Source organism: Dermatophagoides farinae, chromosome 10, assembly GCF_024713945.1.
Source record: "Dermatophagoides farinae isolate YC_2012a chromosome 10, ASM2471394v1, whole genome shotgun sequence".
NCBI lineage: Eukaryota > Metazoa > Arthropoda > Arachnida > Sarcoptiformes > Pyroglyphidae > Dermatophagoides > Dermatophagoides farinae.
In genome coordinates, this window is record NC_134686.1 from 259,129 (window position 1) to 285,507 (window position 26,379).

The window sequence follows — 26,379 nt, forward strand, 5'->3', positions numbered from 1 at the left end:
TTTATGGCAAAATTTTTTTAGTCATGATCACATCGAAAACGCTGTAAATTGATTCATTTGTTTAAAAAAAAAACTAATTGTCAATTTCTTTGAATTATCAATGTGAATTTTTTTTTTATTTATTTATTTTCTTTTTTTTCAGAGGGTAAAAACTACCACCATAACAAGAACAGATAAAGTGAAGATAGTAGTGAAACAGAAAAAAAACATCTATTTTGTGTTAACAGTTTTTGTTTTGATATTGATATATTTCAAAATGTTATATATTACAACCGGCCTGAATTTATTTATTTTTTTTTTATTGAACAAAAAAAACATGTGTTAATGGACTAGAGTAGATATATTGAAATTGGTGTGTGATCCAGAAAAAAAAAGAATTTGAATCAAAACTGTGAATCATTCATTGATTGAGGGACAGAATAAAAGGACAAGATAGTCGTGTGTTTTTTTCTCGTAAGTGTATGATAGCAGAAAAAAATTTGATTATAATTCCAAAAAAAAACGAGAACAAAAAAAATGCACATTCCAATCATATATCATAATAATGATTGATAAAAAGGAGAAGAAAAAAAACAGATACAAATACTCAATATGATCATATATTGATCAGTTGAATCATTTAGCAAAAAAAAAGACAAAGAAAGAATTGTTAATAGATTAATAAGGCCTCGAGATTCTCGAGTTTGAGAAAGTGAAAGAGAGTTTGTTTAGGAAATATGAAGGGATATATAAGACAAAGATTTTTTTTTTGTTTGTTTGTAAAAGAGATTGATCCAATTTTCAATCAATCAATTGATTTGAACTTTTTGAAAGAAAAAAAAATACCAAAAAAGCCGAATATATAGAATGATGATGATGATGATGAAGCAGAAAAAATGGTGATAATTTGATTCTTTAGAAACACAAAGGGAAGTGAGAGAGAGAGTTAACAACAACAACAACAGCAAAAACAAGTAAAACAAGTTTCATAATGACCATATATATGACAATTATCAACAAGAAGAAAAAATTGTGATAATTAATTAAGTAGTATATAAAGTGTGTAATCACACGATACAAAAAAAAATGTTCATATATCAAAAAAAGAAAAATGACACCGAAATAAAAATCATCGTCAAAGAGTGAAGAAATTCTGAAGAAAAAAAAATTCATCTGAAACATCCATATGTGAATCATCGATGATGATGATGATGATGAAATTTATAGAAAAAAATTTTAGGTTGATTTTACATCCATATATGATTTGTATTTGTTTTCAAAGTAAAGTATATTTTATCATTTGTAAACCTAGTTTTTTTTCGTTATATTTGGCTAGTTTGATTGGATTCTGTATCAATGAATCCCAAACAGAATTTGAAAGATTCTTTTAGTTACGATCAACACCAATCATCATCATCGTCGTCGTCGTCATCATCATCATTATTATCATCATCACCGTCATCATCTATAGCATAAGAATCTCGTAGACTTGAGGTCAAATGATGATGAGATGAACGATGATAATGATCGGATGATCTACCACCACCAGTGACAGCACCATCTGAATGAAATGATAATTGATGCAATGGTATACGACGACGAGCACGAGGTATTGGTGGTGTAATTCGGCGGCTAGTTACCGATGATTGTTGTTGATGTGGCCATGATGATGTCGACGAAGCTGGCATAAATAATTTACGTCGTGGTTTGGTCATTGTAGATGCTGATGACATCAACACACCGGCACTTGATGGACGTTTGATATGTGGCGGTATCATTGGCTGTTGACGGCGACGAAGTCCACCAGATGGTGGAACAGTCATACCATAGCTATCTTCTGTTTGAAATTGTTGACCATATTGATTATGATGATGATCATCAGCCCAAGTAGATGAACGGAAATGTTTCATACGATTTCGACGTCTTTGCTGTTCAAGCATCATTAAATGAATTCCTGATGTACCAGTTGGCTGTGATGATTGTGGCTGAGATTGTGCTGTTGTAGATGGTAACATTCTTGCTGAACTACTGCCAGTACCAAGAAGATTCTCATCCGTATAATTGGATTGATATGAGCTACTTGGCTGTGGTTCAATCGTATGCTGTGATTGATGATGACCATGATGAATTGTGGCAGTGATTGTTGTTGTATCTTCTTCTGGCCATGTTTGTAATGCAGACTGTTGTGATAATAAACTGGATCCAGGTGGTTGTGGAAGACCACGTTTAAGCATAACGGTTGGGGCAGGAATCGGATTCAACATTGGCTGTTGTTGTTGTTGTTGAGTGTGTTGAATAACAGGAAATTGTTGAGGTTGTTGGGTAATTGGACCAACAACAGCTTGTTGCTGACTGCTTTGCTGCTGTTGTTGTTGTTGTTGTCGTTGTAAACCACTGGTTCGGCTACCAAACATCCGAAACGGTGCTAACAATGATGAAATACTAGCTCCAATCGATTGTGTTTGTTGTTGTTGTTCAGTCTGCTGTGGTTGTTGTTGGACGAATTGTTGTTGTTGTTGTTGTTGTTGTTGATCCAAAGAAATTTGTTGTTGGCCCATTTGATATGGATCAATAGAATGTTGCTGTTGCATTTGTTGTTGTGATGGATCCATCATCATTGCTTGTATGGCCATTTGTTGTTGTTGATCCGGATCCAAAAGAAAAGCTCCCGTAGTTTTTGAAAAATGTGTTGGTGAAGCATTGAGTTTTGGAAAATTTATTGTTGCAGGCGTTCGACTAGGTATCGTTGGTGAATGTGAAACCAATGGAAAATTGATTTGAGCAGATGGATCTAAACTTTTTGGCAAATTTCCTGGTGTTGTGGGCAACAATCGTCGTTTAGCTCCATTCAAAAATCTACTGGGAAAACGGCGAAGCTGTTGGAATGGAATCGATGATGATTGTTGAGCTTGTGATGTTGGACTTGGCGAACGTGATCGTTGTTCAAGTTTTGTAGTTCCATAATACTCAGTTTTTGTTTGATCCTGAAATGAAAGATGTCGTTATTGGTGAATATTATTAAATAAATAAAATAAATTTTCAATAATTACCAAAGGATGTGGACTAGGACTTCGACTAGGACGATCTAAATCCATACGAGAACTATGTGAACGATATTCCATTGAACTAGATGGGCTATGTTGGCCAAATTCATCATTTTCTTGAGCTTGTCGTAATCGTTGCATATAATATTGTTTCGAATGTGGATAATGAAACAATGGTTCACTAGGACCTTGATCTTCTGGTCTTGGACCACGCCATGGTTCACGATAACGATAAGATGGACGACGATGACTTCCATGGCGGACTAAACCACCAGCTGGAACCGTTGGTGAACTGAAATCTTCATTTGTAGAACGGATTTTGGCTGGAAAATAAAAAATTATTAAATAAACATATACATTTCATGATAAAATTTATTTACATTTAGCTCGACCTTTTCTCGATGTTTCATATTTGACAATTCCAACCAAATCCGTAACAGTATCAGCAAAACCAAGTGAATCTGGTGGTTTAGAAGGTGATTTGGGTTCACCATCATTAGATTGATCAGCAGCAGCAGAAGCAGAATAAACGTCACAAACAGGTGGTGCATCACTAATAGTGCCACCACTGATACCGGCAGTTGTTGCTGCTGCAGTCGTTGTAACTGTTGTTTCGCCTGCATCACTTTTACTAATACTGGAGATCGGTTGTGGTTGTGATGATTTTGTGGTTTCATCTTCAGTATAAGCTGCAGTAGTCGATGGTGATGCTGGACGTTGTGGATGTACCGATGGTGAACGTGAACGTGATCGACGCCGCCGAAATGATGATCTACGATTCGAATCTGGATGTAAATGTGTGGAAAGATGTGCTAATGCACTAACAACACCAGCCTCCTATATTTTTATTTTTTTTTTTGATATTAAATGCCACAACCAAATAATTAAAGATGAAAATCGAAAGACAAATATTAGTTCAATTTCTTAGATAAATCAATGATAAACTAAAAATTTTATAAAAAAAATTTGATCAAGTTAAAAGATAAAATAAAATTTTGTCATGGTTTTTTTTATAAAAAAAAGCGGCGCATTGAAGCAGGAATTGGAGAGATAAGCTTGGAATTTGTGCGACACACCACATCCCTCACAGAACACAGCGTAGAATTGGTTTTTGTTGTTTTTTTTGTGTTGAAGGTTTTGGTGATTTTTCATAACAATTATTTACATTACATATTCATTTAAAAAAAGCATTTGCTTGATTTTTGACATTTTGGTTTGTGAGAGCGACATAGATATATGGAAAGAGGAAAAAAACATTGAACATTAGTGTTTGAAGCGTGGCCTAAAGTTGTTTTTTTTTTTATTAATTTTGCATTTTCGATCAAAACTAAGTAAGCCATATTAAACTCACTTCGATATTTTTATCATCCTCATCATCACAACTAGTTTTGCTACTACTTGTAGTCGTCGTCGTCGTCGATATTGTCGTCGAATTATCTATGTTTTTCATTTTTTTTAATGAAGAATTGCCACCGTGTCTTTGACGCCTTGTTTTTCGATGATTCTTCTTCTTTGTATCATTATCATCATTTGAATATTGTTGTGGTTGATCGTTATTCTTGCCACATTTTGCACTAAATGTTCGCATTAGAATGACATCACATTGTTTTCCATCTTCACATATCTGTTTGGATGATGATGATTTGTTCGGGAAATTAGTCGAACAAGAACGTTGTAGACGCTTCTGTTGTAATTGAGTATGACTAGAATCGTCAATTGAATTCGTTGATGATTTAATCGTCAATTGTGATAATGGTCTGCCTCGTAATGATGATGATGTTGATACCGATATTTGTGAAGAAGTTGGTGATTGTTTCTTCTTGTTTGAGTGTTTACCACCACCACCAGTAACCATCAGAAATGATGGTTGTTGATTAACTACTACTAGATCTTGCCGTTGTGATAGTCTATCATGAACAATAGCATGAACAATTGAACTTGATCGTCGTGCTTTATTTCCACCACCATCGTTTTTTTCATTGATACAAAGATAATCTTTTTTACTCTGCATATCGCTCTGTTCATTACTTAATTGTAAAGATGCTTGTCGATGATACCTTGGAACCAATTCAAATTCCTAATGTAAGATAATTGTTCAACATTTTGACACTTTTGATGATTTTGGCAATTAAATTAAAATTATAGTGATAAAGTGATAGATAATAGATAAAAAAGTGCAAACGTTTACAAAAGGGGTGTACTCTGGTGTTTTATATATATATATGTGTGTGTGTCGGTGTGTCACTAAACCAAGGGGGGCCATTTCATTACTTTTCTCCTTTCACTATGGCTTTTTCAATGAAATATTGAATTAGATCAATTTGCATCGCAATAGAACAATGATGAATGAAAAACAATAGTCCAAAACCACAATTTCCAAGCTTTTCAATAATAACCAAATTTCGCGAAATTAAAGTCAAATTAATTTCACCCAATCATCATAAAGAGAAAATTTTTTTTTTGTTTGCTCTATCGAATTCAAACCTCATCATCATGTGAATGTTTATCCTTGTGTTTTCGACTTGAACCACGTCGTATAAAGCTGAATGTTTTTTCTAATTTGTTTTCATCACTAGACAAAAAAAATAAGATACAATTCATTAGAAACAAGTCATTTTTCATCATTGAAAATTACCCATGATCTTTGAGTGATCCTTTTCTCGGGTGGATACCCATTTCGTCGAAATTTTGTTCTTCTGGTGGTAGATTTTGATTACGTACAGCACCCATTAAACGTTGAAGTAATGATGGCCGCTTTATTTCAAAATAAAACATCGATGAAGCAAAACAGAAACAATTTATCGGTCAGAAAAAAAAAATTTTGATGACAATAAACGACACAAGGACAAAAGAGAGAGAGAGAAACGAGCAAATTTTTGAGCGAATGAATCACAAGACAATCCGATAGACAGTGTTCAAGCAACAATTCATTATTAATCATTATGGAACATTTTTTTTGAAAAACAAGATGCAAAATCAATCCGGTTACGAGATTAGATTCAAACAAAATTTTTGGATCATTATTTTCATTCAAAATTATGTCACGATTGTTATGACGGTAAAGAAAACTATCAATCATCATATCAAACACAATTCATCAACATCCAGAACAAATAAATTTCGATGACATTTCAGAGGCCATGAATCAATGGACATGATTTTGTTTGTTTGTTTATGTGTGTGTGTGTGCACAAGATAAACATGCTTATCCATGATCACATGCAACTAATGGGTAATTGAATGATGAATATTGAAAAAAAAAATGGAAAAACATGCAAAACATGTGATTTGAAAAGAATAAAATAAACGATGAAGAAAAACAGCCAAACAAATCCGTACTTTGAATGTGTGTGTGTGTGTGTGTTTGTTGTACTTGAAGTATATATTTCAGCTGTCAAACAATTTTGAATGTTTGAACGAATATTAATCATCATCAATTATATTAACATAGAAAAAAAGCTTTCAGTGATTGAATTGAAAAAAAAGCTTGAAAAAAATTGATTTTTAGCCTACAGAATATTATTATTATATAAGTATAAGTATTTATAATCCTAGTGCACCTAAAATATCGATTAATTGATTAATTAATCTGTCCTGATTGATTATTATGCGGTGAATTTTAGTGATTTGGTGTTCAATAACGTGTGGACAGAAACGGACAATAATGAAAAAAAAAACGATAGTCATTCTGCACGATAAGACGATGAGAGAATATAAACATACACACACATGTGCGACATGTGTGAATTTTTTTTTGAAACGGTGAAATTATTTCTTTTTTTTGCCAATTTCATAATTATATAAATTTTTATCATTTCGAGATTCATATAAACAATGTGAATTAGAGAGATAAATAAGGGTGTGTGTGTGAAGAGATAACAATCATATATTACCGTCTTTGTTTCATCTTGATGATGATGACCATCAGCATTATTATGATTGGATTCTTCTTGTCCATTTTGTTGATGATAATCATGTTGGCTATAATGTCCTGACCGGGAACTTTCACGTATTGGTTCGGTTAAATTGAACTGAATTGAAAAACTTTTCTTTAGCCATTTTTTTGTTTTGTTTTTTGGCAAATGCAAATAGAATCATTTGATATTCTATTTGGCATATGAATTTGTTTGTTTGTATTTCTTAAAAGCTATAAATGAGATATATAAACCCTGACAAATACACCGTTTGATCATTTGACCTGGCATTTGATGGATTTGTTTGGTTGATTATTTACGAACAAATTAGCTAATACTATTTTTCATTGAATCAATGTACAAATATGCAAAAAAAAACATGAAAAGATCAATGTCAATAATTGAAAAAAAACAAACATGAACCAGTAAAACGAAAAAAAAAAACAATTCATCCATTTAAATCCGTTCAAATTCACAGGAAAGGTAACGGAGGTATCAAACATGTCAGGAATATTTTTTCTTGTATCTTTGATTGAAAATAAACAGGCTATGGTAACTTTTTTTTGGGTGATTTTAAGAGGATATTTTCTTTCAGGTTATCTACCAAACGGGCAACAATGTAATACGGGAAAATGGTTTTTTTAAAATTTAAATACTTAATTGATTCTTTTAGTAGGAAATGAAAGGAAATACATTTAGGAAATTAACTACTAGACTAAAATTAATTCGATAACAGAAACAGAATATTCTGTGTTTTTTTCATCAACAAACATATTGTACATACCGTAAGTCCAACACCAGGTATCTGTCCGAATCTAGTTGTCTTCCAATTTTCTAATATCAGAAATCCAGCATAAATTTTACCAACTGTTAAACGACCATTACGAAGTTCATAATTTGGTGGTACTAATTTATCGATAATTTTTTTCGCTTGTAATGGCCATAATTTGACCAATGTATGTCTCAATTCTTTATCAGCTTGATCCATTTCTTCGGCTGGACGCATTTTAATACTTAAATTTTCACGTATAAGTGCAAACAATGTTGTCGTAAAATTCACTTTGCCATCTTCAGTTACAGGCATATTCATTCGTATCAATTTTTTATATGCCAAACGATATGGACATTTATTACCAAAACCTAACGGTGGATCCATATTACGTAACATATCATACATTTCAGAATAATGGATATAACCAGTAGCGTTTGGATCATATTCAGCCCAAACACGAATAAATTCATCTAAATGATGTGCGCCCAAAATTGATGAATCACGTGTTAAGTAATCAAAATTATCCATAATGACAGCAACGAACAAGTTTAACATCTATTGAAATATATACAGAATATTCATTGGAAATATGAATATTATAAAATTGATATTAATTCACACTAACCAAAAATGAGCAGAAAAAGATGAATGTCACAAAATATGAATAGGCCAGATCGGATCCACAGCTATCCTTTTGTGATTCATTTTGTCTAGCTTTTGGATCACATGGGCGACCAGATCGACAAGATAACATGATTGCTTGCCATGATTCACCAGTTGCGCATCTAAACGGATTTTTGAAAAAATCGGGTTGGGAGACATGAGAAAAAAAATGTTGAAAATTAATTTCGTAAACCAGACAATTGTTTATGATCCTTGGAAAATTAAAATTGATGATGATTCAAGTATGAAACGTTTCGTGTTTTGTTTTTGTTTTTTTTTCACCGATAATTTTTTGTTTATGAGAATATGTTTTGTATTCATTTGTTATGTGAGAGTGTCACTTTTCAATATAAATAAACATTAAACAACATTCCAATGGTCATCGTTGTTCAATTGTAGTAGAAACAAACTTGCCTGAAGAGCAACATTAATCCTTGAATGAATGTACGAAAATTGTTGTGACGAGTTAAACTAGAATCAGGGTTGAATTCAGTACCGATGGCTATATTACCGAAAACCTAAACATAACAAAAAATTTAGGGTCTTTTTGTTTTGAAAAAAAATATTCAAAAATAAAGAAAAATTCAAGCATAATGATAAGAAAAAATCAGGAAAATCGAGTAAATTGGTTGATGAACATCTGATTCTGAAATAAAATCGCTTGGCGCATCTTGATTATTCTTTTTTTAAATTTCCGATTAATTTGATTGAAAAATGTCGATGAAAATTAAAATTAAAAAGACAAAAGAAAAAAACAAAAGCAAAACACAAGCTGATAAATGAAAATCGAGAAACATAAACACACGAACGTGCTACACAGACAAAAAAAAGGCAAACAAACTAATGAAAACAAAATGTGGAGAGAAAAAAAATTGAGATGCAAAAAGTGATTTTGTGTGTGAAATTTTGATTTTGTTTCTTTTTTGTAATTGAAATTGTGTATGTATGTGTTTACAATACACATTGATTGATTGATTAATCTATCCATCTCAAATTGTCAATTCTGTGTTTGTATGTAAATATGTATCAATCATCATCATCATTATTGATGTCGGTGAATGTAGAACACACAATTGAAATGATTTGTATATGACAACAACACGAAACAATGCTCATGAAAAAGCAAAACAAAAACAAGAAAAAAAATTTCATTTTTTGAAACGTTAATTGAATAATGAAAAAAAAATCACTCACCTAAATAACAATATAAGCGATTGTGCAAATGTGCGAAAATTGGTGTGTCGATTTATTTCCGAATCAGGTGCAAAATCCATGTTTCCAAAAACCTTTGGAATTTTTTTTTGTTCAAAAGATAATTCCGATTGTAATTTTTTTTTTTTTTGCCAAATCATTATCATCATCATCGGAATTTTATTGACACACACACACACAAGATGAAAGAAGCAGAAGCAATAGCACAAATTGTGAGAAAAAAATGCACATAAATTGAACACACACACACACATAAACACATAAAAAACACAAATATAAAGTGAAAGTTTTGTTCAATTCCGGTCAAGCATACCAAAGAAAAAAAAATAGTGTGAAAAAAAACGAATAAAAAATGCACACCACACACATACACGTTTTGACACAATGTGAATGAATGTGTGTGTGTGCGTGTGTTGTTTTGTATTGTGATAAAGTGACAATCCAGAAAAAAAAGCAATCAAAAGTGAAGTTTTTTTTCATTTTAAATGTTGAAAAAATTTCAGGTGCCAAAAGTAGTGATTTGTTCAATTGTTTTTTTTTGTACATATAGAATGATTGTGATAGATGATTCATAGTGATAAAGAGACAGAAAGAGAGAGAGAGAAAGAAAATTTAGCGGAAAAAAAGAAAGAGCCATGAAATATGTAAAAAGAATTAGACTGATTAATTGATAATTTTTTTTATAGATAGAGAGAGAGGAGCAATTCTAAATCTAAACTTTATCCAGATAAAACTTATCCCTATTTTCTAAATAGAAACCAACCAATTAATAAATGGGGAAAAAATGATTGATTAAAATCAAAGGTGAAATATTATATGAAGAATATGCATGCATATATTATTCTATAAGGTGAACCATGCAAAATTGAAAAAAAATGTGAAATAAATGAAATGATGGGAAAAAAAATACCTGCATGCCAATAATGGCATAGATGAAGAATAACATGGCAATCAATAGACAAACATATGGCAAGGCCTATATTGTGATTAAAAAAAAAGTGAAAAAAAATAATTTCAAAAATATGACATTCATGAATGACACATACCTTGAATGATTGTATAAATGTCCAAAGCAATATACGAATCGTATAACCTTGTCGTAATAATTTAATTAAACGTGCAGCACGAAATAGTCGTAAAAAACCGACAGATATGAAATTAAAATCCTGTATGTTGTGGAAAAGAATAAAATTTCAATTCCGAGAAATAATTTTTTTTTTTGTTCTACTCACCTTGCTATTGACAGCACTAAATGTTATCTCCATGACCAATGCATCGACAACACTTCCACAAACGGTAATGAAATCAAATGTATTCCATGAATCTTTGAAAAAATTCTAAAATTTATGATGATTATTTTTTTATTGTGGGTGTACGTGTAATGTTTGAGAAGGAATTGAAGAAAAAAAACACAGGGAATAATAAGAATTTATACATGAAAAAAAACAATCATTTTTGTCTGGAGATGTAGGTGTGTGTATTTGCGTATTTGAATTTATTATATTATTCTGACTGAACATTATTAATTGGCCAATTCTGTTTTCTTTTTCTTTTTCCTAGTAGAAAATTAATCATATATAAATCAATCATTATCAAACCTTGCAGCCAAGCGCAATCATTTTTAATATACATTCCACAAGAAATAGGAATGTAAATATTTCGTTGGTATATGTTAATGCATCCGTATAGTAGATATCAGCTTGATGATACTATAAAAATAAAAACGAAATTATGGCCATGATGATGATGAAGATGATGAATGATGTGAAAGAAAAATAATGATTTCAATGAATTAGAATTGATTATGATATATGACCTGATTTACTAAATCAAATGTGAATCATACGGTAATCATCACATATATATGCATCAATATAGATATACCACGGATATTTTGCACTCATAGAAGGTTCATAAATAAAGGATTATCATTATTTTTTGTTTCATCATGCAATTCTGTTTTTTTTTGTTTCGGAAAAAAAATCTTTTTCTCCATAGATCAAAATAGCAAATATGCAACAAGATTTTGGCCAATTTTTTTTTTGTTTTGTTTTTGTATTCGTGTATTCATGTGGGTGTGTGTGTTTATGAATGATGTGCCGATGTCAGTTTTTTTTTCTGGATGATCCAATTCCAAAACAATGGAGAACAATGAAAAAAAACTTACCCTACAGCCAAAAGCGGTTATCTTTAACATACATTCCAAGGTGAATAAGGCAGTGAATGTGGCATTTGTATATTGTAATGTTAACTTGTATTCATTACTTTGTTTATAATACTACAATAATGAAGATCATCATAATGTTTGTTGGTTGTTTGATGAATTTGTTGTTTTTGTTTTTATGTATTGAAAAAAAACAATGATAACAATAGTTGATGGATTGATATTCAATTGTAAAATTGAATCAGTGAATGAACACAAAACAACAACAACAACAACATCCCAAACATAAATGAATTGTGTACATATTCATAGAAAATGGATTCAAAGATTCACGGAAAAGAAAGGAAGAGAAAAGAGAGAGAGAGAAAATTTTTGTTCAATATTGCAACAATATAGCACACACACACACATATTTATATATAAAAATTGGGAAATTTATTGCTGGGATGATGATAAATTGATAATCAATCAATCAATCAATATATTCTTATTGTGTAATGTCAAATTAATATAAATTTTTTAACAATAAAACGTATATATGTTTTCTAGTGCAGAATAGAACGGGATATATTATATTAACTAGAATTTTGCATGCTGATGAATTTTTGTTTGTGTGTTTGACAGCTAAATACACATACACACACACACACACAGATGAGTAGTATATAATTAATCTACACATATAATGGATGAATAAAAGGGATGCTAAAAATGCATTTACAATGAAAAAAAAATTTACTTTACATGCATAAAAGCTATATGGATATATGGATGCAATGTTAATTCTATTGGTTTGTTTATTCATTCAACGGATGCAAAACAAAAAAAAAATTTCTCTACATTTTTTCTGTGCGATTAATAAGAAAAGCCATTCACAATTAATAATGCAAGGTGTGTTGTTTTGTTCTGATAAAGATGCAATTTTTTTTTTTTTTTTTTTTTGGTTTTTGGTTTTTGGTTTTGCATTCAACAAAAACATTCAACAAAAGGGTCTGTAGAGACTATATTTGAGTTTATGCAAAAAACAAAAAAAAAATAATTGAAAAAACATCAACAACTTACCTTCATCATGAGTAATATTGTATTCAATACAATCAAAACCATAATAAAATATTCGAATGCTGTCGACACAACTACACGCCATATTTTATATTTTAATGAATCTTTATCTTTTGGCATATATCGCTGTAATGGTTTGGCTTGTATAGCAAAATCAATACATGATTTTTGATTCTTATCTAGTTCGCCTTCTTCAAGCTCTTTTTCACCTTGTTCTTGAAAGGTGATAATGATTAAGGCCACGAAAATATTGACAAAGAAAAATGGAAAGACAATAAAGAATATGACATAAAACAGTGACATTTCAATACGAAAACGAGGCAATGGACCATGATCTTCGTATACGGCATCCATTGAATGTTGTAAAACACTATTATTTGATAAACGGAATTGGAAAACCAAAATTAGCATACAATTAGGTTAGTAAAAGAAAAAAATTAGATTTACGTGGGCCATCCTTCACCAGTTTGTACGGTGAACAATGTCAGCATTGCAGCAATAACATTATCATAATGAAATTGTCTACGATCCCAAACCCGTTTTTTAACTTGTGGTGGTTCATGTGATGAGCTAAAGATGAAAAATTCACCACTAAGAAAAACGTTTTGATAAAAAAAATAGTAGAAAATTAGATTTCAAAATGAAAATTCTACTAATACCGAAAAAAAACAAAACAAAACAAAATCACTTACTGGCATTCTTCTTCAAATAATTTCGATTCATCTGTACAATAATGGAAACGACCGTTGAATAATTGTACAGCTATCACAGCGAAAATAAATTGAAAGAGCATATAAACTATAAGGATGTTAAAGACATTTTTCAACGATGTAATGACACAATCGAATACGGCTTTTAGTTTTGGTACACGTTTGATCGTTTTCAATGGACGTAGTACACGCAATACTCTATTCAATTAAGTGATGTGAAATGGATGGATGAATTGTTCGTTTCATTAATGAAAAAAAAATTAAAAAAATTACCTCAATGATTTGATTACACTGAGACTGGATGCAGCACCTTTTGTGCCGGGGCTTGCATCACCGCTATAAAAAAAATGACAAGAAAAAGGAAAATTTTTTTCAAACAAGATTAGATTGATTATTGGCTGACAACTTACAGATATGTAAAAGCAATCGCACAAAGTGCACAAATAACGACAATAGAATCGAGAATATTCCAAAAATCTCGACAATACGATCCAGGATGTAGAAAGATTCCTTGATCTATTACTTTCAAAAGCATTTCGATGGCAAAAACACCAGTGAATGCATAATCAAAATAGACTATATATGTGATCAATGGATGAAAAAATAATGAAATAATTGAACACAGAGAAAATTTTTTTTGTTTTGTTTTGTTCACTTACTAAGAATACTATTAATGTAAGCATTTTCATCCACTGGATCTTCAGCAGCCAATGCAACACTACTTAATGTTATAATAACCATAATAAAAGCATCAAAATATTTCATATTTGTAACAAAATGGCAAAATACACGTATTGGATTTGAAGATGAAAATATAAACATGGAAGAATATGGAAGCATTGGTTTCGGGCCGGAAGGTTCCTCTTCCTCTTCGAATAGATCATCATCGTCTTTCTTTTTAACTTTAACTAATTCATATTCAATTTTAGCTAAATCATTACGGCTACCAGATTTACCAGCGCCACCACCAAGTGGTGACGGTGGACAAATATTAACAGCCGGTACATCATCTTTTGATTTTATTATATCCAATTCTTGATTTTCTCGTTCACGGTCCACTTCAGCTTCTTCTTCTTCGGCTGCTGTCAATTCTTGTGCATTGGCCAAATTATCCACAGCGATAGCCAAAAAGACATTTAATAATGTATAATTGCCAAACAATACAAGAATAATAAAATAGACACTGTAAATCATTCCACCATGATGTATACCGCCTTGTGATTCAATTGCTTTGTACATTACTTCATTCCAATCTTCACCGGTCAATATTTGAAATACGGTCAATAGTGCAATGGCAAATGTATTAAAATTGGCAGCCGGTGTTTCATCCTCGAAATTGAATGCACCACCAAACAATTGCATGCCAAGTAAGGCAAATATTAAAATGAATAAAAACAATAGAAAAAGCAATGATATAATGGAACGCATTGAGGCAAGTAATGAGATGACCAAATTTCGTAATGATGACCAATATCTAATTTATTGAGAAAAAGAAACATTTACATAAATATCGATATTTATGAATAAGCAAAAAAAAAAGGAAAATCTAAACATTTTTTTTCTCTACTTACTTGGTAACCTTGAATATACGTAACAAACGAAGTGCACGCAAAACAGAGAAACCAAATGAACCACCTTTAAATTCGGACCATATCACTTCGAATATTGAACCAATAATGACCATACAATCAAAACGATTGAATGCAGATGAAAAATATTCCTTCAAACCAAGTGCATACATTTTTATCAACATTTCACAGTTGAATAAACCAAGAAAAACAAATTCGGCAATATCTAATTAAATAGAAAGAATGTATATGATTTTAAAATCAATTCAAATGTAAAAATTTTCAATCAAAATACATACATAGAAATTGGGTCAAAAATTCTGGTTGGCCTTTATGTTCGACGGCAACACAGGCAGTGTTGAGAAAAACGAGCAATATAACGAACCAATAGAATGCTTGAGTTTTGATGCCACGACGAACAGCCAATCTATATGAAATAAAAATGAATGGAAAATTAGATCCAATCATTATCTCATTAGACAAAAAATTCACACGTCGGTCAGTTTGAATAATTTAAGATTTCTTTATTTAGTTTAATGAACACATATGACAACGATTGAATGGAAAGGACAAAAATCAGAAAAACCTTAAAACGAATGAATGATGAATGATTGACATATATCATATTCAACACCGGTATATGTTGATCATTAAAACATTCGAGTTTTTTTTTCAGTCATAAAGTTTACAACAAAAAAAACTATTAACGATCAACGATGATGTTTTGTGTTTTTTTTTTTTGTTATTGGAATGTAATGAAATAAATACATGCAATGAATTCTAAATGACATTCTACATTATTACTGTTGTTGTTCGTCAACTACAGACACAGATCAGACAAGACCACAGAATATTACTGTTTTTTTTTATTTCCAATTCAAGAAAATAAACTTTATATATTCATCACGTAATACACGCAAACAAATTTAAGAATTCAAAAGTTATTTAATTCAAGAGATCGATAAAAAATTTGGTGAATTTTTCCATAAAGTTGTGAAAAAAATATCTTCTTGAAAGTTTCTTACTACAAAACAACAACAAAAATGTTTGAATGAACAATTTAAGCAACTTAAACAAAAAAAATTCCAAACAAATTCTATTTATGAATGGCCACACACACACTCACAAATCATACGAAACAAGTTTGTTTTCCGGTTTGTTTGTTTGGAATTTCAATTCTCCTTTTTTTTTTTCTTCTTCTTCTTACAAACCAATAAATTATGGCCAAGTTTCTTTTATTTTTCGAATACAGCCATATATACCTATTATTATAATCATTATGTTTAACCAGGATAATAATCATTAAGAAGAAAAAAAATGGAAAAAAAGTTTCTTTTTTTTCCATACAAAAGTCATAATATAGCCAAACTAAACAAGCGTAAATTCTTGTCAAGAAAAAAAAATCCACTAAAAGACGGAAACTTTTTTGTTTTGTTTTGTTTCATTTCCTCTATATCAAACAAATCAAGCATCCACCAATAAAGAAAAAAAACAGGACCAAAAAAAAAACAAAATGAAAATTAACCAAACCTATACATGCATACAAATGTGCGGGATTTTTTTTTCTTTTTTTTTTTGGTTCATTTTCGAATCATTGTCATTCACATTATCCATTTTTTTCGGTAGTATATGTGAATAAATTCCGAAACAAAAAATTTGCCGATAAACTTTTAAAGTGAACAAGAACTTTGTGTCTATTGGCATGTATGTGGAAATGAAATGATTCAATTCAAAACACAGTGTGTTTGTGCGCATCTGTTTTTGGCCACATTTTCCACCGAACAGACACATCAATAAACACACGAACACACAGTCTCAGTTGGTATTTTCACCGTAATTTGACCTGTTTTTTTTTTTGGTTCACAATCATTCCAAAAAAAAGGTTTGCATCGACTCACAAATGAAATGTTCAATGAAAATTTATCTAATACACATGTGTGTAGATGAAATGAAGAAGAATCTTGCAAATGAAAAGCAAATTGTCTGTTGTATACAAGTAGGAGATAATAGAAAAAAAAGTTCCAACATGATGATGATATGAAATAAACCAACACAACTTTATATATGCCAACACATCTATGTAAACGTGTGTGTGTGTGTGTGGTGTGAGTTTTATTGGAAGCCCAATCTCCCAGAAGTAAAGCATTTTCGGGTAAAAAAACCGAGGCACACAAGATATTTTTGGGGTCGATAAACCCAACAAGAATCGTACGGAAAGAATTGTCGAAACAAACAAAAAAAATTTCATGACTGATCCTAAGAGAAGGTAAAAGCAATGAAATGAAAAAAAGTTTAAATGAAAAAAAAATGAGAATTCAACTAAAGAATTAAGAAGAAAAATGATGATGTTTAAGTTTTTTTTTTTTGGATTATGTGAATGAACAAAAAATGAATTTACAAGTAACAGAATCATCAGAATTTGGAAAATGAATAGTAAAGTAATAAAGAATTTGGTGCCAGATAAAAAAAAATCATAGAACCCGTGCCATTGAGTTTTTTTTAATTATTTTTTGTTCACATTTCAATACTTTTTTTCAACCTGGTTTATTTTTATCATCATTCATTTTGATAATTGTAATCAACCATTTTTGTTGTTGGACTGTTGTTGTTGTTGTTGTTGATTACGAATAACGGAAACACCAACAACAACAACAACGATAATAATGATGATAGTGGGAAAAAATGAATAAAATTAATGAATATAAAAAAATTATTATTAATTGATGATGAATCAGAATGTTTGTGTGTGTGTGTGTGTGTATTGTCTCTATTTTTTTTTATATTTGGTCGACCACAAATTTTTTTTTTGGGGAAGAAAAAGTCAAATAACTAAATACAAACTTTGAAAGAAAGAATAATGATAATGATGATAATGAAAAGTTAATGGACAAGTTTATTCCTTCATCACCATGAATTCTTTCATCATCATGTTCAATTTGTCATGTGTTTATGAAAACAAAATAAAGAACAAGACAACCATGTGAAAGTGGCAAAGAGAAGTAAAAAAAAAAAAAAAAGTCGGAACAAAATGAAAATATCACCGCAGCCGCCACTGAAAATTATCTTATTTGAAAAATGACAAATTTTCTTCACTCAACAAACAATGCAGAAGGCAAAAAACATTTTCAAATAAACATGGCTCGAATTTTTTTTTATTTTCATTTTTATTTATATTCATTTTTCATCAAATTTTGGATTCTGACAGACAAAACAACAACTGAACAACAACAACAACAACAGCCAACGACAATGAATGTGAATGTGAATGTAAAATGTCGAAAACGTTTGACAAAGAATGTTACAAGATGTGACAGAAAGAAAAAGAGAAATTTTTTTTTTTTTTTGAACAAACGAAACATTTCAAGATTTTTCTTCTTCTTTTTTATTCTAATGGTGTGAATACACAGTTTTTCATTGAATTTAAATGTTTTTTTTCTTCTTTTGCAATTGAACAAATGAATGAATTTCAACCGAAAGAAAAATTTTCTGAATCATTATGAACGAATGAGATGATGGAGATGATCATGATCATCATCTAAGATCATTATTCAGTTTTTTTTCAAAGAACAAGTTCATATTATCAGCAAAACGAAAAATTGTTTGATTTAAAAGATGAATATATAAATAAATTATAAAGATCAAAAAAATAGACACTAGTTAAATATTGATAAACAGGCCAAAAAAAAATTGGTTTTCAACACGATTATGCGTATCACAAATGATCAAATTAAAATGACAAATTATCGATAAATTTCATGTTGTAATCGATAAAATCAATTCTAATTGTTTTATTTTTGAAATTTGATAGTATCTGGGTCAGAAATGATATCATTTTTATGTCTAGGCCTAGAATAAAAGTAAAATCAATAAAAGAAAAGAGGCGGCATCGACATAAAATGACCAAAATTTTCAAAACATAAAATCTCGAAACAAGAGAAAAAAACGGAATTCCTGATTATTTTCAAAGATGAAAGCATAACTAGAAATTAAACTAATGCTTTCTTGCAAACATCAATTTATGATTCTCGATTCAATTTATTATTCGGGTCTCTCTGTAGTGCTGCTATAGTATAGTATAGTATTGTGAAACTGAAAACTAGATCGGATGACGAATAAACAGACAAGAACCGTTTATTTTCTTTCTGTCAAAAATATGGCTACTTAGCGTGACCTTATTTTTTTCCATTTCAATTTCAATTTAGCCATGTTATTATTATTACTATTTTTTTTGTTTGTTTGTTTGTTTGTTTATAAATTTCATTTTTCATCAATATACACACCATGATAATAATGATATATAGATGATGGTGACCATCATGTGTATTATTTCAATTTCAGAAATGAAAAAAAATCACAGTTTTTCATATTTTCATCACCAACAACAATTTTCAACATTCCTGAAAAATACATATAGATGATTGATGAGTACAAAAAAACGTGGTTGTTTTTCTGATTTTGTTGTTGGCCAGAAAACTGAATAATAAAAAAAAAATAGCTGATTAGCTTAACGTAATTCACCACTATCGTCATCAAACCACGAAAATATTGATTCTTCATTCTATTTGATTACTTTTTTTTTGTTGGATATAAAAATGTGAAAAAAAAAGTTTTTCATTAGAACGAATGACGGTAAAACTAAAAAAAGATACAAAAGTTTATGACGAATTGAATGACGAAAGAGCGAAAAAAAAAATTTTCGTCATTATCCATACACACATTGATTTTATGAATCCTCATGCTGCTGCTGCTGCTGCTGCTAATGATATATATAGAATCAAAGCCCAGACACAATATAAACAAAGCTAGAAAACAGAACAGAAGAGAATAGAGAAAAAAAACCGATTGGAACAAATTCGGAATGTCAGGAGTCTATAATAATGTCAATAAATGGACTAAAAAAAGAAAACAATGTTCAATGTTCGTGCGTCATTTTTTTTCTGTACTGGTCATGAAATAAGATGAAAAACAATCATATAAACAGTGAATAATTATAGCGATAAAAATATTTCAAAATAGTTTGAATGACATTTAAACATGAACTGTCATTTTAAAATTTTGTTTAAAAAAAATCCAATCTTTCCATAGTTTGTTTCATTAGTACATACCGAAAACGTTTTTCATGTCGCCAGAAGGCTTTACAAGCTCCTTTGTTTTTAATTTTTGAATGTAGATAAGTGGCTCGTGAGAATCCTGTTTGTTGATTGTTTTTTTGTTGTTGTTGTTGTTTATTTCGTTGATTCATATCGATCAACCAAAAATGATTGGTTCCAATAAAAATAATTGATTGTTGATTGGATCGATTCATTTATTATTATTGAAAAAGATAAAGTGTTTCAAATTTATCAAGGATCCAAGAAAATCACGTCACAATCACAATTTTGGATGGAATTTCCAGCAGTGAAAAAAAACAATGTCAAAATTTCACATTTGACATATGACGAACGATAACAACAACATTCCAACATACACACACAAATAGAGAGAAGCGGATCATGAATATTGATGAAAAGGCAATGTGAATTTCAACAATATTGACGTTTTATTTATTTATAATTATTGGCCAATAAAAAATAAAATTAATTTATTCAATGATGATGATGATTTGGATGATAAAAGTTGATGTTGATGGAAAATTGACACAAAATAAACGATGAACCAGTAAAGAAAAAAATCACGACAAAAAAAAGTCGAAAACACATCATCCATGAGTGTGAATAATTAAATTTCGATATTAAATCAAAATTTGAAAATTACGATTCGTTAAAAGGAAATAAAATGAATATTGGAATAAGAAATTTTGAATAGGAAAAATAAAATAGAAAAAAAAAGAAAAAATGAAACAAATGAAGATCATGAATAAATATCAGAAACATGATCATTTTCATTTGATGATAATGAAAATGAAGAAATTAGATTTGTAAAGAATATTCTGCTAATAAGTTTTCAGAATCGAATAAGTTTTTGTGCGTGTGTGAACATATACTTTTTCAACATCATTACTGAATACGTTGATTGATGAATGAATAAATTAATTGATGATTACTAATAACATGTTGTTATTATCTAATAGTAGTAGAGTAATCTATCACTTATTTTAACAAATCGATGTATTGAAGAGAAATTATGTCTACCCAATTCTTATTGATTGTATATATCTGGCAAATATTCCTAATCATTATAATCAGTGAAAGAGAGAGAGAGAGAGAGAGAGAGAAGAAGAAAAAAATCCTAATGCAAAAAAAGAAATTTTTTTCTGTTTTTCATTTTATTATTACATAATTAGTTTCTAACAATAGTTTCCGTGAATTTGATTAGATGCACAAAGTATTTTCGTATCGATGAAAATAATGATAAATGAATAAAATCATCGTAAGTTATTATCATGGAAAGATACAATTTGGAATGGCAAAAATTAATCTGAATTTAATTCATTCAGAAAAAAAAGATTTAATTTGATTTTTCATCCAAAAATTGGCCGTGTTTTGGTGAAATATTATAAAAAATAAAAAAACGAAATTCTGACTAAATTCAATTTAATTTTTTTTCCCTTTCGAAAAAAAGTCTATTGATAAAAAAAGAGTTTTCTCTTTTTTTTCTAAAAAAATACGAATTTGTAATCTTTGGAAAAAAAACAGAATCTAGGCTGCTGCATAACAATGTAGATTATTATTAAACCTCAGGCCAGGCAAACATTGATTTCAACATACATACAGCATGCATTTATCGCATTTATTTAGACCGAAATGTGGAATAAATGAAAAAAAATACAGATAAATTTCATATAAATTGATTATAATATATATAGGCACATGCAATAAACACACAAAAACACAAACAAACAAATAAACAAAATGGGTGGGCAACAACAACAAAAAAAGCTGAATGCGAAGCGAAGCGAAAAAAAAAATTTACTAAGAATCATAAAAAACAAACAAGCATGCAAACACACAAACACACTAATACAGTGGCTGTGAAAAGTCATCATCATCATTTATATATTGGTATTAAAAAAAAAAAAAACGAAATGCAATGAAAGGCAAGTCAACTTTTCCACAGTCGCTATACTTTTTTTTCTGTTGTTGATGATGAAAAAAAAACAAATTTTTTTTTCGATGATAATGATGATTTCTATGTAGACAATATGATGAAAGTATAATAATATAGTGTGGTGAGTGGTGAGTTTGACTTGTTTCGTTTCGTTTTTTTTGAAAGAAATGAAACTTTTTTTTTGGCTACAATTTAGTTTTTCGGTTCTCTACATTCGAGAATTAATTTCTACATTACATACTTTAAAATGGAAAACTATTATTTACTAGCACTATTTGGAATGAAAAAAAAATGTTTATTCACTACGTTAGTGATTGAAAAAGGGAGATTTTTTTTCAACATCAATTCATATCATATCATATATCATATTACACTGATTCGTTACCTTTCATCACTTTTGAAGGCACTACGGCTGTTTAATTTTTGGTTTTTTTTTATTTAGTTTGATTAATTTTATTTGTTTCATTGATTGTTTGTTTGTTTATTTGTTTGGTTGGTTGTTGTTGATAGTATGGTGTGAAAATTTGGTCGTGATGTTTTTTTGATTAGAGTGAGCATGGTGGTTGTGGTCACACGGTGGGTGTAACCCAATATGAAAAAAAAAATTATCCATGGTAAAAAACATTGAGAGTGAGAGAGAATGAATTAAAAAGGCGGTGACAACAAAATAAAATGATGTGATGATGAATGATGTGATGACGAATTTGATGAAATTGATTCATTCCATATCAATCAAATGAAATTTTTATTTTATACACAAACACACAAAAAAATGGAGAGTGAATGAGTAAGTGAATGAGCGAGCGAGTGATAAAATAGAAGCACACACAAAAAAGGGATGGATCAGAAAAAAAGGGAATATAAAAAAACAACAACACACAAATGGAAATAAACAAACAGAACAAACAAACAAACAAACACAGGCCACACAAAATGAAATAAAGAAAAAAAATGAAAAATAAATTATCGATTGTGTTGGATCATGGACCGAGAAGGAAATTTGTATTTTTGTTTTATATGTTTGGTCACACACACACACACACAGGAAAAAAAATTTGATACACATTCATACAGATGAAAAAAGGTACATTGAACACACAAGGTACATTGAACACACCAGTAAACGGCACATGGATCCAAACAATTTATTTTTCGACAAACCAAAAAAAAATAATGAAATAAAGAAAATAGAAAAAAACAAACAAATCAAAAAAAAATTGAATATTCATGTGCAGAAAATCAGTGAAAAAAAAATCATTTTTAGTGAGTGAGTGATAATGATTTTGATAAGTGAAAAGCAGTGAATGGTAAAAAAAAAGCACACACACACAGAGATAAATATCGGTAATCGAAGAATATTGATTGAGATTTTTTTCATTTGTTGTGAAAAACAAAAATTGGAGAAAAATTTTTTTTTGATTAGTTTTTTCATCTATCTATAACTAGCTTACTATTTCTATATTTTTAGTCACTATTGATTGAAACTAGGATTGACCAGTGAAAAAAAAAGAATGGAGAAATTTTTCTCTAAAGGTAGAAAACTCATATATAGGAAGTCTATGTATATGACTATGATAATCAAATTAAATCAAAAAATTTATTTTTTGGCCACTTCGAACTTACCTTCATCTTCTTCATCTTCATCCTCGTCTTCTTCATCGGTACTTTTACTGTGCATATTTTTTAATTTTTTACGTTTAGCAGCTGCACGACGTCTTGCTGTTGAGAAATTGAAATTTTTATTTGAAACAATATTTAACCATGGAACAACAAAAAAAAAAATATACGAACCTTCCATAATGTGCATCTTCTCTTCTTCGGTTGTACGTTCTTCAGCCAGTATAACCTCTTCTGCTTTACAAATCCATTCAACATAGCCATTTAATTCTCGTTCCAATTGTTGTTGTCGTCGAAGCTTTAAAAATGCTTGACGATTCTCTACCCGTTCTCTTTCTTTTGCAAATTCTCTATAATTTAATCAAATCGGAACGACAAACATCGAGTTTAAAATCAAAATTATTCATTTCAAACAAAAAAAGAAACGAAAAAAACTTACCCGCTCAAAACACCAAGAACCAAATTGAGCATAAAGAATGATCCCAATATGATCAATGGAACAAAATATATCCAATTGTATGTGCTGCCAAGTGCATCATTTGTCTAATAAATAAAGGAATGATGTTTAAAGATTGATTGATTTGAAAATTATATGCAAACAAAAAAAAAACAATTTACCCAATAAAGAATCGCTGTCCAACCTTCCATAGTGATGCACTGGAAAACGGTCAACATGGCAAAAAATATATTATCAAAGCTAGTGATGCCATAATTGGGACCTTCCCAGCCTTCACGGCAAACAGAAGAATTTGGACAAACATAGGCACCTTTAGGTGTTTTATCCGGATCAGTTAACATCGTACATGGTGTTTCTTGTTCACCACCTTCTTTTTCAATATCAACTATTAGTTGATTGAATCAATTTTTTTCAGATACATAGCAATCGATTAATTAATTATATTAGTTTTGGCCTGAATTATAATTGATTGATTAACCAAACCTTTATCTGGCAGTAGATAGCAAGTTTTGTGTAAAGCTCCTTCATAAAAATCAAGACCAATTATGGCAAATATAACGATGGCGAATAAAACCAATAGACCAATCTGTAACAATGGGGCCATAGCTTTGATTATGGATTTTAAAACCACTTGTAAACCTTTTATTTGTTGTTTAATAGTGGAATTGAGAAAACAAAATTAAACAATTAATAATAATAATAATAGATAATCATGTATATTCAATGATGATGTTAATTTTAATGTTTATTCATGATGTAACCACATTGTATGTCTGTCTTTTATCAGCTGATTTTACCACAATCATACGATTTGTAAAAAATTGTTGTCAAAATTCAATTATTCAAAAATGACAAAAACAAAAAATGTTATTTTACAAGGTGAACAAGATGCTTGAGTTTAGAATAAAACAAACACTAGATCCGTTCTGTATCAAATGTTTAAATTCTAAATGGTATCATCGCACACATAACATGAAAAAATCATATACCGGAAAAATAATTTTGCCAAAATGCAAACAACAACAACGAAAACGCTATTTTTTTATTTTAATTTTTTTTCTGTTTATTTGTTTTGGTACTTACTTGGCACACCGGAAACCAATTTCAATGGCCTTAGAACACGTATTGCACGCAATGTTTTAAGATCTACGCCTCCTAATACTTTTATATCGGTCGGTATGAAGTAGGTGATCAGGCTAGATTGATTGATTGGTCATTCATTCCAAGGACAGGCAAGCAGGTTTATCATTATTCATTCCAAATAATTAAATGAAAATTAAGTTTTTTTTTTGTTCAAATCATTCCATGTTTTGTTTTCAAATGTCGATTGAACAGGCACAATTGAATCACGTATCAAAATTGATCATCAAATGAGAACAATTCACAATGAAAGAATAAAATAAACGAGCACACACACACACAAACACAGTATGATTTACATGATGAAGACAGGCAATTTTAAAAATAATAAAGTGGACAATGAGAATGAAAAGTTGATGAGAAAAAATGATGATTAATTACGAAAAAAAAATTATGAAATTAATTAATTAATTAATACAAGCATGAAAATCAAAACAAACAAACAAAAAATGACGGGCACAAAAAAAATTGCAAGCAAAATATAAATGATCATCATGCAAATTGCAGTTTTTCAGTTGCAAACAAAAAACAAAAACGCAAAAAAATTCCTCTTCGAATCAATTCAAATTCTGTTTGTGTATTGTTGTCACATTTTCTGTTTCTGAATATTCAATATACTTACTTGGCGTCCGTGATACCAATTTCAATGGACGCAATACACGAAACGAACGCAACATACGAAAATCGATGTTTTTAAATTCACTTCCTTCGATTACTTTGTTTGCGATACTGTTTTTTTTTATTTTGAATTTAATTTTTTTTCCACACAAAAAATATATCATTATAATTAAAAACAAGCAACATAAATTGGGGGTCAATATAAACAAAGCAAAATTATGAAAAAAAATTGAAACAAAAAAAATAATAAAAAATACAAACCCAGTCAATACGACTATGAAATCCAATATATTCCAAACATTTCTAAGATATGATCCTTTATGTAGAATGAAACCTAAAGCCAAAATTTTCAATGTAGCTTCAACACAAAAAATTCCTAAAAAATAAGGCTCCGATGTTTCCTGTATTATATATT

General features: G+C 29.8%; 1 protein-coding gene across 8 annotated transcripts; it reads right to left on the reverse strand.

The window, feature by feature from the left end:
* Nucleotides 1–84: 84 nt before the first annotated feature.
* LOC124490462 (voltage-dependent calcium channel type A subunit alpha-1) lies at nt 85–26,379 on the reverse strand. 8 transcript variants are annotated; one of them, XM_075734446.1, is made up of 29 exons: nt 26,226–26,379; nt 25,290–25,402; nt 24,690–24,845; nt 24,368–24,591; nt 24,189–24,292; nt 23,924–24,099; nt 23,756–23,851; nt 22,518–22,544; nt 20,191–20,275; nt 15,385–15,512; nt 15,089–15,311; nt 14,177–14,991; nt 13,928–14,093; nt 13,791–13,853; nt 13,500–13,715; nt 13,255–13,398; nt 12,811–13,177; nt 11,183–11,293; nt 10,817–10,921; nt 10,631–10,750; nt 10,495–10,560; nt 8,787–8,890; nt 8,335–8,494; nt 7,722–8,264; nt 6,917–7,054; nt 4,375–5,100; nt 3,404–3,860; nt 3,030–3,346; nt 85–2,963 (listed from the first exon to the last, which is right to left on the reverse strand). In XM_075734446.1, exons 3-29 carry the CDS (start codon nt 24,808–24,810, stop codon nt 1,377–1,379), a joined length of 7,389 nt encoding a protein of 2,462 aa, XP_075590561.1. In that variant the 5' UTR covers nt 24,811–24,845; nt 25,290–25,402; nt 26,226–26,379; the 3' UTR covers nt 85–1,376. The 8 variants fall into 8 exon arrangements, with proteins under 8 accessions (XP_075590561.1, XP_046908927.2, XP_075590563.1 ...); XM_047052971.2 differs by lacking the exons at nt 4,375–5,100; nt 6,917–7,054; nt 8,787–8,890 and adding exons at nt 5,508–5,595; nt 5,659–5,777; nt 9,567–9,658; XM_075734448.1 differs by lacking the exon at nt 8,787–8,890 and adding an exon at nt 9,567–9,658.